The sequence below is a fragment of the Muscardinus avellanarius genome, assembly GCF_963383645.1.
Source record: "Muscardinus avellanarius genome assembly, chromosome: 1".
Classification (NCBI taxonomy): Eukaryota; Metazoa; Chordata; class Mammalia; order Rodentia; family Gliridae; genus Muscardinus; species Muscardinus avellanarius.
This window is the reverse complement of record NC_137786.1, coordinates 39,919,353-39,936,271: the sequence shown is the minus strand read 5'-3', so window position 1 is coordinate 39,936,271 and position 16,919 is coordinate 39,919,353. Positions and strand designations below refer to the sequence as shown.

General features: G+C 33.5%; 1 protein-coding gene across 1 annotated transcript in view; it reads left to right on the top strand.

Annotated features, from left to right (window-relative positions):
• HCN1 (hyperpolarization activated cyclic nucleotide gated potassium channel 1) overlaps nt 1-16,919 on the top strand; it is a gene marked incomplete at both ends in the record, with an annotated part of 374,584 nt that overhangs the window by 250,079 nt on the left and 107,586 nt on the right. Inside the window, one exon of the mRNA XM_080711364.1 lies at nt 9,903-10,121. Coding sequence (XP_080567490.1) covers nt 9,903-10,121 — 219 coding nt within the window. The remainder of the gene's footprint in view (nt 1-9,902; nt 10,122-16,919) is intronic.

Genomic DNA, 16,919 nt, shown 5'->3' with positions numbered 1-16,919 from the left:
TAGCCATCAGAGAGATGTAAATCAAAACTACTCTGAAGCCAGGCATGGTAGCATATGCTTGTAATCCCAGCATTTGGGAGGCTGAGACAAGAGGATCTTAGTTAGCGGCCATCCTCAGTTACTTAGTGAGGCCCTATGCAACTCAGAGACAGCCTGTTTCAAAATAAAAAATAAAAAATTAGGTTGGGGGTGTAGCTTGGATGTAGAATGCCCCTGGGTTCCATCCCGAGTACAAAAAACAAAACAAAACAAAACAAAAAAACCTATCCTGAGATTTTAAACTAACTCCAACTGGCAATCATTTAAAACACAACAAGAAATGCTGGTGAAGATGTGGAGAAGTGGGAGCTCTCCTACATTGTTGTTAGGATTGTCAATTAGTGCATCCACTTTGGAAAACAGTATGGTAGGTCCTCAGAAGAATGGGAACAAACTTGCCATATGATTCTTCAATATTTTAACAGTTGATTTGTGTATCTGTGAGACCAATATTTTATATTTGATTAAGATGTCACTTAATAAACATATACATATGCATTTTTTGCAAATAACAAAGAAGAGTTAGTTCAGGTATAAAAAGTTGGAATAGTTGGCCTCCAAATTTAATAAATTTATATTTCTATGAAAGCTGATGGGCTGCAGAGCCTTCATTCTTATGGTAGGCCACTAAAAGGCTTAGTTTTAATGTTATAGGTTAGGAGGTCTGGGACACTCTACAGTAAACATTTCTATTATAAATATATATTATATATATTTGCAAATAGCCTTTTACCTTTTCCAGATTCGTTAAGAATATGAACAGGGTGTCAAAACAAATGTCTAGAAAGTATTATTTCTATATGAAAGTTCTCAGATGGAATTGGCAAGTTTATTTATATATGTTTCTAATTTGTGGAAACTTTGAACAATAAAAGTTAATCTATAAGGGACAATGTATTAGTTACTGTGCAACAAAATTAAAATGAAATAAGCCTTAGTGAAATAGAACTTCACAGGTAACCCTTTATTTTGTTTTTAATAGAATTTAGATTGCATTTAAGTTGAAATACTTGGATGGTAATTTTGTAATATATTCTCCCATTTTTGTTATATTATTATTATTAGCATGAAATACAATATAGCAATTTTGAAAGATGAAAGAATAGCCATATAATTGAACTAACAAGTATTGTGACTAGAAATAGTACTGTATTTTTACTAAATGATTAAGTCTAGATGTTCTTTCTTTTGAACTTTTTGCCCGCTTTTAAATTTACCAGTGAAAAAGGACTTGAATGTATGATTTGGGCTGATACATTATTATTTCACTCTTTATATTTTGTTTGAAATTATAAATAAATTTATAAAATTAAGAGCAGAATAATGTGCTGTTTAGAGTGTGGTTTCTAGGGCCAGATAATCTCAATGCAAAAAAAGGCAGAATTTCAGTCTCCTTCAAGAAAAATCCTGCAATAAACTAAGTGCATCTTAATAGGCCTCACATCCCCAGAGTTCCTTCACTGCCCATTAGCATCATGGTTTGGACCAGTCTCTTAACACATGTATGTTTGAACTACATTCAACATCCAGAGCATATCAAGGGCATAAGGTGGGCTTTTGTATTAGATTGTAGAACATTTAGCAGCATCACTGGCCTTTACTGAGTGTATATTAATACTACCTCCTCCCATGTACAAAGCAGTATAGACTCCAGATATCATCACATGTCTTTATACATACAAAGTTTTTAGTTTTAATGAAAAATTTCAACCATATTACCCTCAAAAATACACTACCTGGCCCACATCTAGCACTGTACTCCATATTTTTATCTGCTTTAACCTGTGGTCTTGATCAAATTCCCTCACATAGTATATTACATCATATTAGGTGATAATGTCACGATAATTAAAACCATGTTGTATCAACTTAGACATTGGCAGATAGATCAGCCAAACAACAAGCCCAGAAATAAGTATCCGTGTATATAAAGACAAAGTATAGGTCAAATGTGGTATTGCACACCTGTAATTTTAGTACACAGAAGGCTGAAACAAAAGGATCACAAATTTGAGGCCAATATCAGCAGCTTAGCAAGATCTTGTTTCAAAAATGAATGAATGAATAAATAAAAAGAGCTATGAGTATAGATTGGAGGTAGAATGTCCTTGAGTTCAATCCCTAGTACCAAAGTAATAATGAAGAAAACAAAAAAGAAAGAAAAAAAGAAAGAATGAAAGACAAAGAAAATAAAGAAAGAAAAGAAAGAGGATAGTAAGGGGCAGTTATTTTAAACTTACTTTTTAACTGATACTTAAATATTACATATATTAATGGGCTATTATGTAATGTTTTAATATATGTATACATTTCATAATGTGTAAGTCAGGTTAAAAAATCTCCTAGCCGGGCATGGTAGCGCATGCTTGTAATCCGAGCATTTGGGAGGCTGAGACAGGAAGATTGTTCAGGTTTGAAGCCAGACTCAGATACTTAGTGAGGCCATTTGCAACTCAGTGAGACCCTGTTTCAAAATAAAGACTAAAATATAAGGCTAAGGGTGTCACTCAGCGGTAGAATGCCCCTGTGTTCCATTGCCAGTACCATAAAAAAGAAAAAAACCTCAAACATTCATTTATAGTGAAAACTTTTAAATTATTTCTTATAACTTTTGAATTGTATGGCACATTATAATTATCTTCATCCTCCTGTGCAATAGCATACCAAAATTCCCACTCCTGTCTAACTCTTAGTACCAATTGATCAACCTCCTGCGCCCTACTTACCCTAGCCCTGGTAACCACCATTCTTCTCTTAACTTATACGAAGTTGACTGTTTTAAGATGTCATGTATGAGTGAGATCATGTGATATTTATCTTTTGTGCCTGGATTATTTCACTCAACATCTCTAATTTCAACTATTTTTGTTACAAATAGCAAGATCTTATTTGCATATTATTGCATTGCATATAGGTACCACATTTTCTCTATCAGCTACTGGACATTTTGATTATTTTTTATTTTTGGCTATAATGAAAAATGAACATGATAGTACAGTTGTCTATTTGATGTAAGTATTTTATTTCCTTTGTGTATATACTCAGTGCTGGGATTGCTTGCTCATAAATTAGTTCTATTTTTAATTTTATTAAGGGATCTTCATGCTGTTTTCCATTATGACTAAACTAATTTATATTCCCAACAACAGTATGCAAAGTTCCTTTTTCTCCACGGCCTTGCCAGAACTTATTGTTATTTTAGTCCTTTAGGTAATAGATACTGTTAATGGAGAAAAGTAATATCTCACTGTATTTTTGCTTTGTATTTCCCTGATGATTAGTGATGACGAGCATTTTTAATGTACCTGCCTGCCAACCACTTGTATATCTCCTTTTAAGAAATATCAACCTAAATATATTGCCCAATTTTAATACTTATTTTTATTTTTGATATTGATTGTTGAAGTTACGTATATATTTTGAATAGCCACCCCTATCAGATGCATATTTTCAAAATATTTTATCCCATTCCATAGGTGGTATCTTCACTTTGTTGAAATTTTATTTTGATGTTTAAAATTTTCTTAATTTGATGTAATTCCATTTTTAATTTATTTATTTCTTGTGCTTTTAGAGTTTTTTCCTTAAAACCCTTGCCAAGCCAAGTATCCTGAAGCATATTTTTTGTTTTAATCTATAAGAAGATATTTATTGTCATCTAGTAAATTACTCATTGCATGTTGTACATAGGCACAAGCAACAATCCTCTTAAGAATAAAAGAAAATGTGATCTTTTTTCTATATATATTAAAAACCCCATATATAAAATGTATCAATGTACAAATCATATAATCTCAAAAATATAAATAAATGAATGATCACAGATTTAGGGAGATCTTTTTAATGACTACAAGAGACCCAACAGCTTTTGAGGAAGTTTGAGACTTATTTTTCCAACTCATATTAATCAAAATGTTTGCTTTGTAAATTATAACATAAATGTCGAGAAGCTGAAACTCTGATACACTGTTGGTGATATTGCAAATTAGTACAACCACTTTGGAAAACAGTATGTATGGTCCTCACAAGAATGGGAATCAAACTACCATATGACCCAGTTGTACTGCTCCTGGATATCTACTCAAAAGAATTGAAACCAGACTAGCATAGTAATGCATGCTTATCTATGTTTACAGCAGCACAATTCATAATAGCCAAACTATGGAACCAGTCCATCAACAGATGACTGGATTATAGAATTATGGAATGCATATATAATGGAAATGTAAAAGAAGAATAAAATTATGACATTTGCAGGGAAATAGATGAAACTGGAGAACATTGTGCTAAGTTAAATTAGTCACAAAGCAAAGGTTGGATATTTCCCCTCAAATGTGGAATGTAGGGAGAAATTGGAACATAGGAGGTTTTCAAGACAAAGGGAAGAAACTCTAATGGAGTTAAAGAGGAGATCTTAGGGGAGAAGAGGTGAGTGGAGGAGGGAGACTCAGTGAGAGAAACACTTTAATGGCCATGTCGTACATACACAGATTTATCAATGCCAATCACAATGTGGTGCACAGGGAGAGTGAAGGAGGGAGTGGGAACTGGGAAGGGCTTACTGAGTGCTGTGTACTCAGTGCTGTGTACACATATGCATCTATCACTCTGAAATTCATCATGATGTCTGAATACAATACAGCAATAAAAAAGGAAAACCAAATTGTATCATAAAAGATTAATATGCAAGTTATAAATCAGAAATAGATATTTATAAAGACATGGTATATAATCTTCAGAGAAGAATGTTATTTAAGAAAGAAAAATATAAATTTTATCATAGATAAGAAACTCTATTTGGAAAATTTATGAATAACTTCTCAGATTCCTTAGGGAAATGCAAATAGGAGTAATGATTCTATTTCTCATTTTAAAAGGTTATATGTTATATGTTAACATTTTGTTTTTGAAAAAAGTTTTAGCCTTTCTATTTTATTCTGGCAAATATATATTGAGATAAAATTGAAAACTTTGCTTTTTGAACCAAAAAAAAAAACACATACCTGAGAATCTATTTGATAGAAAAAAAATGTAAGAATGAGTTTCTTTAATTCTTAAAAAGTTTGGAGTGGCAAAAACTGGAAAAGAATAAAAAATTAATTATGGCATGACAAACAATGGATGATTACATAGTTATAGGTACACAGATTATTTGAAGGAATTTTTCTGCAATATGCAGAGATTCATCCATCAAATTATATATATGCATATATGTGCAATTATGACTATATCATCTACATGATAATGTCAAATTTTCAGGAAATACAAAACCAGAATGTGTGGATTGTGAGATTACTTGTGTATGGGAAAAGGAACAAAGAAATTTATATCTGATTGTGGACAGGGGGAATTTAGGAGGAGAAAAAAGGAGGAAAATGTGCAATAAACAAAGAATGGAATAGTCGAGAATTTGAAAGAGTACAAGAGCACATACAATCTCTATTTATTTCTTCCTATTTAAGAGTGTGTATGTGTGCCTGCTGTGTGCCTAAGAATATAAGTGAATAAGGACACATGCTAATACAAAAGAATTTGGGTACTATATAGTTATATAACTTTATAAATGATGGTTTCTTTTTTTCTTCTGTACCCTGGCTCCATTCAAAATCAAAGAATAATACAAATACAAAGTTCTAGATCCACTTGACACCCCACTGGGATTTTTAATTCTTTTCATTATGTCTTTGTATATCCAGGTATCTTGGTAATATGCCTTCTCCATGCCTTTGCATGGAAGATACTTCTTTTCTTTATATTTAGCATCATTGTCAAAATGTATTCTCCTTTTAATTTGACAATAAAAATGTGTAATGTTTCCACTGAATGATGCAGTTTAACATGGGAACATGATCAATGAGCCTTGGCCCCTTCCTGATATAGGAGCAGATGCAGGCGTGTGAGGAGGTTGTAACATGGACCATGGCCCCAATATTACAGGGGATGCTTGAAGCTCTGTGGGAGCACAAAAGAGGTGGGAGTCAGCAAGAAACAAAGCATTTTGTTTTGATTTGAATGGACCCTAAGGCTAAAAGCCCTTATTCATTTTGTAGTATGATTTGTAGTAAATTCATTTTTAGTACATTGGCATGAGTTGAATTTCATTAATTTACTGTGACTTGAAATAATAAGCACTATCAAGATTTTTGTAGCCCACATCATTTTGTTCATTGGACATTCCATTTATTGTCCCATTCCATTTATTTTATTTATTTCCATTTATTTTACACTCATATGTATACACTCATATCTATACACTTGTATGTATTGATACTTTGTGTGGGGAGGTAATTTAATGTAACAGCATGACTTTATTTTGCAAATGAATAATAATGAATGTCAGTTTTAGAAACTAAACTCTTGGAGCTCACTGGAGCTAGTTATTGTTTGTTAGCAGAGCCTCCTATATTCCTAAGTTTATGAGTTTAGACCTTTAAAACCTTATCATATTCTCTTTTTGCAATCTTTAAATTTTAGTTTTTACAACTACAATGAAAATGATGAGCAAGAACATCAATATTTAGTTAAAATGTCTTTTACACAAGTTTTAAAATTTTCTGGTAACTTAGGACTTACATTGACCTTGATGTTGTCCAAGACTCTGTGCTTGGGTCAACGCTTTGCTGCTTCAGCCATTTCTGCATTATTAGTAATTTTGTGTTTGAACTTGTATTTTGTAAGTGAAGTCTGCCGGGAAAATGGAGTGTGTACATGAGCCCTGGAGCTGCAGGTGGCAGCAGCACACACACAGGTTCAGGCCTGCAGCCACGGCAGTGAGTACAGATGCCAATCAAGTGGCCTGGCAGCAAGGTGCACATATACATGACTCAACAGCCTGGCCTCCCGTGTCCCCAACATGACTAAGGCCTAACGGAGCACAGATTTGTAATGATAACAGCCACAGCCGAAGCTGCAATAGCAGTAGTCATAGGAGATCTAAATGGCTCAAAGGACAGGCAGGGATGGCATCTATGGTGAGAAGCCCATTTGCTCATCATTCCCAGGATCCTATCCCTGTAGTGTCTACACAAATATTAAATCTCTCACCCATATTCTGTGAAAGGACCTGTGGCACTCAGGCAGTAACCTTTATCAACACATTCTTATAAAAGAATGTACTCACGTGCTCTCCAATCAGTGCATCTAGAAGTTAGAATTCTTTAATTACCAGTTCCAATTTTGAAATCTGCTCCAACATTAGAAAATGAATACCAGAAGCTTAGAAGAGCAATCTAATTTTAAAGATGGTCATATTTTGTGATCATATTTTTACAGGAGTCTTTTTTTTTTGGGGGGTACTGAGGATGGAACCCAGGGGCCTTCTACCTCTGGGCTACACTCCCAAACCTATTTTATATTTTATTTGGGAATAGGGTCTCCAGCTAAGGCTGGCTTCAAACCTGCGTGATCCTCCTGTCTCACCCTCAGCGCAGAGATTATAAGCGTATGCCACCACGCCCAGCTTACAGGAATCTTTAAATGAACTAGTTATTAATAAGAAAGGCATTTTATTAAAATTTCTTGTAATGGAAAAGACAGCAATAGAATAAGTAAATAGGCAATTTGAATTATAAACAAATCATAAAACTACTCCTGTTCTTTTTGCATAACCTTGAAAAGTTACAGGAACAGCCAGAGGAAACATTAAAATGCCATCGCATACATTTACATTTCATAATAAATTTAAAATAAAGGTGATATGTGTGTTTCTTGTGATAGAATTGTTCTGTGCTTTTACTCTGGTGATGAACTACCATTGAGGAAAATGGATGAAGATGTTATTTAACTTTCATGTGACTTCTCAGTCATCTCAAAATTTAAAAAGTTTAATTAAAAAAGAGTTCTAAACATATATGAAACTGATTTCTGTGGTGGTGATTTTTTTCAGCTGCTTGATGTCATATGATTTTTTTATATTTTTATTTGTGCATTGCACAAATAAAATTGCAATTCAAAGTGATTACAAACATACAAGCACACTTCACATTGTGTTTTTACTTCCACATCCATCCCCATTTCTCCCCTCTTTTCTCCCTGTCCATGTTAGTGAGAATCATAGAGATACCTTCATATTTGGATATAACATTATATGAACAGTTTCTTTCCTCTGTCCTTCTTTTCCCTTCCCTTCCTCCCTCTATTAAGTTTCTTTCATTTTTCTCTACTGGCCTTTTTTCTCATTTATCTAAAGTCTCTTATTTTCCTATTTCCTCTCTAGCTTCCAAATATAAAACTAAACATAAAGCCTTTGATTTTCTGAGGCTGGCTGATCTCAGTGTCATGTTCTCTAGTTGCATCCATTTTCCTGCATATGACATGATTTCTTCTTCTCTATGGCTGACTAAACTTCCATTTTGTGTATATGCCACATTCTCCTTGTCCATGCATTTGTTGATGGACACCTAGCATGGTTCTCTGATGTGCCTGTTGTGAACTGTGCTGCGATAAACATGAGCATGCATGTATCACTATGGTATTTTGGCTGTAATTCTTTTGCAGAGATACCAGGGAGTGGAAGAGCTGGATCACATGATGTTTCCATTCCCAGTCTTTGAGGAACCTCCATATTGATCTCAGTAGTGGTTGGTGTTAATATACAACTCCACCAACAGTGTATAATAGTTTCTATTTTCCCACATTCTCAAAAATAAGAACATATCAACAATTGTTTGTGCTCTTGCATTAGCCAAGAGAAACTGATATGTGCCAATTATATAACAAAATCAAGTAAATAATTGTATGTATTTTGATGCCCTATGAAATGAGTTTTCAGTAAACTAGAAAATTCTCAAGATCAATCAAGGTCTAACATTAATATATTATTTATTGTGTTATATATTTTTGAAACCAAATAATATTTTATAATTGTAAGTTTTTGTTGTTAGTTATTACTATTATCTAATTTTACAAATGCCTTACATGAAAAGTCTTTATATTTAATTATATCTACAAGCATATTTTTCCTGTGTTTTGAATTAGGAGCTTCATTTTTTTAATTTTGCATTTGCCCTTATAAATTATAGAAACCCTGAGCTGGAGAATTTGACCCAATTTAAAATTTTAATTATTTAAATTTTATCAAAGGGAAGATAAAATGTGTTTGACAGTTTATTTCTATAGAATTGAGTTTGTAATAAAATTTTGATATGACATCAGAAATTATAGAATATTCTAAGTAAGTTCTTTATCCAGAATGTTTGGCTAAATAGTCATTAGCCTGTATTAATTTTCTTCTATTGTTTTATCAACATTCAACAAGATTCATTTATTTTTAGCTCTGGTATTTTATTTTGTATATATATTCATATATTCATATATATATATAGTCATATGTTCATATAAAAATTACTCTGAGACAGAGCTTCAAGAAGTATTTCACATTTTATAACTTTATTTACAACATATATTTATTTTTTATTTACAAAATTTAAAAGCATTAAAAACTCAACACATATCAATTTGAACTTTTTTAATAATAACAAAATATTTTTGAGAAAAAAAAGCTTTTACTTAGGCCCTTAATATTCACTCACCTGCTGCATTTCTCAGGTTGAAAATATATCATCAGATTTCCTTGGAACATTAAAATGATCCCATCAACAGTAATTCTTGACATTATAATATGGTACACCATTGTCTCTAAAGGAATTTTAGTTTTAAAAACAGGAAAATTAAAAATTGACTAGGAATGCATGTGGTAGCAGTAGACTATTTCTACTTTATTGGGCCCATCATAATTTGAAAAACCTCAAGTAATTTGAATCACGTCCACTTGCTATTCTGCAATGCTTCTGGACAGGTCATACTCATTTTCAATTGTACAATCCTAATGGCGCCATCTTTTTTCTTTATCTCTCATGTTTCAGAATGATTCTTGGGGAAAGCAGTATTCATATGCACTCTTCAAAGCTATGAGTCACATGCTGTGTATAGGGTATGGAGCCCAAGCCCCCGTCAGCATGTCAGACCTCTGGATTACCATGCTGAGCATGATTGTCGGGGCCACCTGCTACGCCATGTTTGTTGGCCATGCCACAGCTTTAATCCAGTCTTTGGATTCTTCAAGGAGGCAGTATCAAGAGAAGGTACTTTATTTTATCTCTTATATTTTTAATCAACTAATATAAGTAGAATCAATTGTATTCAAGCTAATGAAGGGATCTCCCTCTATCAAAACTCTAACGAGTGAAAATGCTGAAGGAAAACACCATGTTTTACCATCATGAGGTTTCGTCAAGATGATACTATAGCTATTGTTTGATTTTAGTTTCTGTCTTGAATAATGTATTTTTGAAAGGTATCTTACTTTGCATCTGTATAAGAAATAGTTATATGTTTCCAAATGGAAGAAGCTAAAATAAGATGTTACTATACTTATTGTTAGATCATAGTGTGACATATATAGATATGTGCAATGATATAAGCCCTTCTCTAATGTATGTTAGAAAAATGTTAGCTGATTAAATGGGGACAAAAAGCCATTGAACATGCCCCTTTGTGCCTTTATGCATGCTATAATAGTAATTTATATTACAATTCATACATTTAGCTTAACATACGCTGCCCTTATATCCAGATAACTCACCATAGCCTGCAGTTTAAATTCTAATGCACAGTGTGTTAATTAAAATTATTACTGCTCTAAACTTTTCACGAAAGAGAGAAATAAGTAAGTTTACATGATCATGATTTATTAATTGCATTTTAAAATGCTAATTACTTCTATTGGTGTGATACTAGGTAATTGACCTCTACTTGTACTTTTAACTAAATATCAGTAACTCTGACAAATAAAAACATTTTATACTTGAAGGGAGAATGTATAATATGGGCCTGTGTTGCTCATGACACAATATATAGCAGGCATCTTGCCAAGGGGCATTTCTTCTCCTTCTTCCTCCTCTATTTCTCCTCCTCCTCCTCCTCCTCCTCCTCCTCCTCCTCCTCCTCCTCCTCCTCCTCCTCCTCCTTCTTCTTCTTCTTCTTCTTCTTCTTCTTTTTTTTTTTTTTCATGGTACTGGGGGTGGAACCCAGGGGTCTTTCTACCTCCAGGCTATACTCCCAGATGTATTTTATATTTTATTTGGAAACAGGGTCTCACTGAGTTGCTGAGAGCCTCTGCTCAGCTAAGGGGCATTTCTTAAAGTAATAGTTCAAATGGGTCTGGAATACTTCTGGTGAGTGATATTATCCTAGAGTCAATTATTTTCAAAACAACTGAACATCATTTCAGATGTTGCTTTATTTACAGAAGTATTCAACACTATAATCACACAATAGAAGAAATGGAACCTATATATTTTATTTCCCCTGAAGGTAATTACACTGCCACCAACTATTATAATGAGCAAGTTGGTATTTTATTACTGAAGCAATGAAAAGATGAACCACAAAATTGCTTTGGAGGTTCATTTTAAATAAAGCCTCCAATTACATTGTGTAGAACTAAAAGCATAGTAAGAGAGACAAAACTTTCAACAATGGTGAGTTTGACTGAAAATATATACTCAAAGGAACTCAGGCTAATTTTATGGTGAGTTAAGATAAGACTACAACAAAGTATATCTGATGTTTATTTTTCACTGTTGCTTTTTCTTTTTCAAATTGGTTTAAATAAAAATGCCCTTTTCCATCTATTTTTCCTGCATCATTGATACTTCAAAAAAAACACATTTTCAACGTTCAGGACAGCGTTGATTAGCACTGTGTTGTGCACTAAATAATTTCCTCCTCTTTATATTTTTAGGCTTATCATATAAGCCAAGTCTAATAATCTTTATTTATTTAATCATGTAATCACAGACATTGATATGCAAAGATGTTGCAGTCTTTGCTGTAATTCCAGTCATCAAGTTCTTGCTTGATCTTAAAAGTGCTTGATAGAGGGAAAGGATACTGGGGTGATCCTTTGTTCTTTTCTGACATTCAAAGTAATTTAAGCAGGGACACCTGGTTTAAAATAATCACACACACACACACACACACACACACACACACACACACCCTTCCACACCAAGACCTATCAATAAGCTTATTTCTAGCATAGTACACTTATTTCTAGTCAGCACTACAGTAGTCTTAACAAAGGTTTCAAAAGTTAAATTTTAAGATTTAAAGATCTTACTTTTATGAACAATATATATGTACCATTCAATCAATCATATAGGATGGTTCTGTGTTTATGTATATTTAGTTGGTTGGTTGGTAACTTCTTTTGTAATTTGAAGGTTTTGATCTTTCCCTAAACTGTTATTTTTCTTAGGTCAGACTCATAAAATTCACCCTTAATTGTTTAAACATTTGTTTCTAGTGTATTGTGATTACACCCAGGAAAACTCTACCATTAAACTACACTCCCAACCCTTTCTATTTTTTTTTTTAAAGAGGATCTCACTAAGTTACTGTATACTGGCCCCAAACCTCTAAGCCTCCTGTTTCAGCCTCTCAAGTACTAAGAGTACAGGTGTACACCACCATGCCAGGCTCTCCATTAGCTGTTTTAAGGTATATAATGTGGTGGATTTTAGTCCATATACACTATTGAGTAGTCTATGCTACTCAAGAAGACAAGAAGTTTATTTAATAGTTATTGTCCACTACCTTTTTGACTCAATATCTTTTCAAGGTTCATCCACATGATAGCATATATCAATGTTTCATTATTTTTGTTTTGTGATTATAATACATTCAATTTTTGACTCATTAGTTGATGGACATTTGGGATGTTTCTACCATTGGCTATTATGAATAATGCTACTATTGTACAAGTATTTATCCTGAGCACCTGTTTCATTTTGAGTATATTTCTAGGAGTAGAATTGTTGTATCATGTAATCATTTTGTATTAAATTTTTTGAAAAATCACTTTTTTTAAAAAAATGATTTTCCTTCATGGTTTATATTTGTCTTTAGGTGTATTGGAATTATCTACCAAAAAGCATTCAAAATTAATAATATATCCCATAGTAACATTTTTATGTAAAATATATCATATACTCAGTAATATACCCAGTAGTAATCCAATGATAACATACCTAGTCACAGCACATATACCCAGTTGTAAAATATTTTATAGTAAAATAAGAACTCTCTAGCTAATAATTTTTATAGTGGACACTCAGATTATACTATCGATATTTCAACCCACTGAGTTTTGCTGCAGAATTTGTCTGAGACCTAACATTGTACTTACTGTCTGTCACTTACCATGCTGTTGGGCTCAAGTGAACACATTGACCAAGTCTGTTATGCTCCACATCATCCAGCCCAGTGTTTTATTTTGAGTCTAAAAGTCATTTAATTTCTTCTTTCTGGGGAACATCCTGTTCAACTTGGATGTCCCTATCTTAAGTAGTTGTGATAAAAAGTCCTCTGCTGGTGAGATCTTTGACAACAGAATGTACCAGTTCTAATGATCTGAGAGAGATAGGGTTTTCATCATCTTTTTATCTTTTTCACAATGATAGGCATTATCATTTTGTCTGATAATCAAAATATGCTATATTCATTATGCTGTTATATTGCAGATTAAGCTTTGATTTTATTATAATATACAATGCTGATTATTATTTGGTGTGTGTGTGTGTGTGTGTGTGTGTGTGTGTGTGTATGTGTGTGATACTAGGGATTGAATCCAGGGACATTCTACCTCTGAATTATAACCCTAGCCCTATTTTATTATTGATTTTTTTGGGGGGGTGGTACCGGGGGTGAAACCCAGAGGCTTTCTACCTCCGGGCTATACTCCCAGACCTTTTTTATATTTTTTTAAATTTGGAAACAGGGTCTCACTAGGTTGCTGAAAGCCTCACTAAGAGCTGAGGCTGACTTCGAACCCGTGTGATCCTTCTGTCTTAGCCTCCTAAGCACGGGGATTACAAGAGTGCGCCACCATGCCCGGCATAAGGTCTCACTAAGTTGCTGAGGCTGGTCTTGAACCTATGATCCTCCTATCTCAGCATTTCAATTACTAGGATTATAGACATGTGCCACCATGCTTGGATTCCAGTGGCATTCTACCACTGAGTGACACCCCAGCCCTAATTTTTTATTTTTCACTTTTGAAACAGTGTCTCACTGCATTGCAAAGGGCCTCATTAAGTAGCTGAGGCTGTCTGCAAACCGTGATCCTGAAGTCTCCGCCTCCTGAATGCTGGGATTACAAGTGTGCGCCACAATGCCTGGCCCATCTTTGAATCTTTTAATGTTGATTATTGGAATATATGCAAAAATGTTGTCTCAAATGTTTGAGCAACTGCTTTAATTACTTGTTTGTTTAGTTATTTATTTTAAGATGGTGTCTCAAAATAAAACTATGTTGTTCAGACTGGTCTCAAACTCCTGGGTTCCTTCTTTTACCACTTAAGTAGTCTGAACTACAGACATGTACCACCATGCCCATCTTTTTACTTATTTGTTTTTATTTTACTTGAGCAGAGATTATATTTTAGAAATTTATATTTTCAGTCTGATTTTTTTTCTACAATTCTGAGATTGATTGTTTATTCCTGGAAGTAAAGGGCATTTTATCAAAGTTCCTGCTATCAGGACGGAAAGGCTATCTTAGTTGCTTAGTTGATCAGAGTTGTGTTCTGATTCAGTACATGATGGGTTCCTTTGTCTCAGAAAGAATTGGTCGCTGCTGTCATTTCCTATCACTTTGAATTATGTTATAATGTAAGACTACAATGCACCAATAAAAGCACACACACACACACACACACACACACACACACACATACATATATACACTAAAAAAGCACTATGATCACATGGCCAGAGTAATGGTTAGGCAAAGAGGAACCATTTGGGATAATGCCTATAATCTTTTATAAATAATAGTTATATTTAGTTAATACAGAAAAAGTTTACATGTTATCTTATGACTTATGATCAGTTGAGCGGCTAATTTGGCCTACTGATTTTGTGGGAAATAGTAGTATTCAATGTCAGAAGATCAGATAGCTTTAGAGTTTTAATCATCTTGACCTTAGAAAATCATGTCAACCTAGTGATTGAATGAGTAATGGTTTGATACGCTAATTTTCATTGGATTCATTCTTAAGGGGAATAAATAGCTCAAAAATCCATGTACACTCAACAAACCATTTCACTTGGATTCCTTCATAACTCTTAAATGTTTTCTCATTCCCTTTACAAGCAAGAATTCTATGAGCATGATTCCCACATGGTGGTTCCTTAATTAGTCAGGAAAGTTTTCATGAGATTATACCATATGATTGCTTCCTAAACATTGAATTTAATGTACTCTTGGTTGTGTTAAATTGGTATAAATTCTTAATATTCTCAGGCCAGAGAGGTCCCAGGACTGGGGATCTGTGATATTCTCTCTCAAGAAAACAGCAGTATCACCAACTTGGGTTAGGTTCATATAGTCTCTTAAATTGCTACCAATTAGGCTGTTGGTAGAACAGTGATATCACACTTCTGGTAGAATCTTGATATCATATGTTATCATCTGGAAAAATGCTTTTATTTTAACTGAATGTTGTTAAGATTAGAGCAAGTAAAAGGAGAGAGTTTAAGTCTGCTAATTAAGCCAAAAAATTTTGTCAGTTACAGGTCACTTATACCACTGATTTTCAACATTTATATTTTGATATGCCCCACAATACCCCCTTTTACTCAGCAACAGAGTAACATTTTCTGTAATAATACTCTGTGTACATGCTGTAATTTTCCACATAAATATTGTGTATATCATGGTTTCAGGACTGTGCAAAGTGCTAAAGATTTCTCTTACTAAGTATATTTGTTAGTTCTTTGCAGTTTATATTTATTGTTTATAGCGTATGATGGCTTCTTGTAATGTCTCAAAAGCAGAGCTGCATTTTCTGTTTTCTTTTATTGGATGATCTATGGATATGATTTTTTGAAATGTTTGAAATTTCATATGAATTTCCTCCCTAAATTTCCCCTTCAAGTGTTTGCTTTGAGTATTTGTATGTATCTCTCATAAGGTATAAATATACTATGAAGCACTTTTACAGGATAGAAGCTGGTGATCAGGGGACCATTAAATCTGATAAGAGCCCACAGAGGACAAAAATCATCCTCTCATCCTGCATGTGACTTGAGTTTGATTAGCCAGATTAGTTGATCCATTGGAAAAAGGCCTTGACTGATGCCAAGGAAATCAGCAGGCAGAGATGCTCACCATGGGAGAAATGTTCCAGAAATGTGCTCTAATTCTGAGAGGATTCTTGCAGACAGGAATAAAATATGCAAAGACCAGAGCTGGAGATATATGGGGAATATTGAATTGTCTGGTTTGAACAAAGCAAAAACAATCTTTCTTGGGAGAGTGTCAAAGAAGCCTTGGTTATGTTTCACCTAAGAATACTTGTGAAATTTGGAATGATAGGACTGATCATTAGGAAAAGTATATCCTTTGCAAATTTTTCATAATAGGATATTTTAATCAGAATTATCTTTTAGGAAAACTTATATTGTAAGATTCCATGATTAAACAGATCACATTATAAATACTTGCTAATAAAACATAAACATATTAAGAAGGAGCTTCAGTACTGTATAGAGTTAGAAACAACTCTATATTTTCTTTTTTAATTTTTATTGGTGCATTGTAGTAATACATCTTAATGGCGTACAAGATGGTAGGAGGCCACATGCACACATCACTCATTTAGCCCTTACCCAATTTCTAACTCATTCCCTCACCATCCCTCCTTCTAGGGTGGGTTAGTGATCGATTTTTATGTTTATGAATGTACATCATGTACATTAATAAACCACTGGAAACAATATTATTTTATAAATAAGTAGGATACAGACAGTCTACAGAAACAATGTAGAAGTTGAGTGCCAATAATTTTTTAAATTCTCTAAATGCATACTTATTT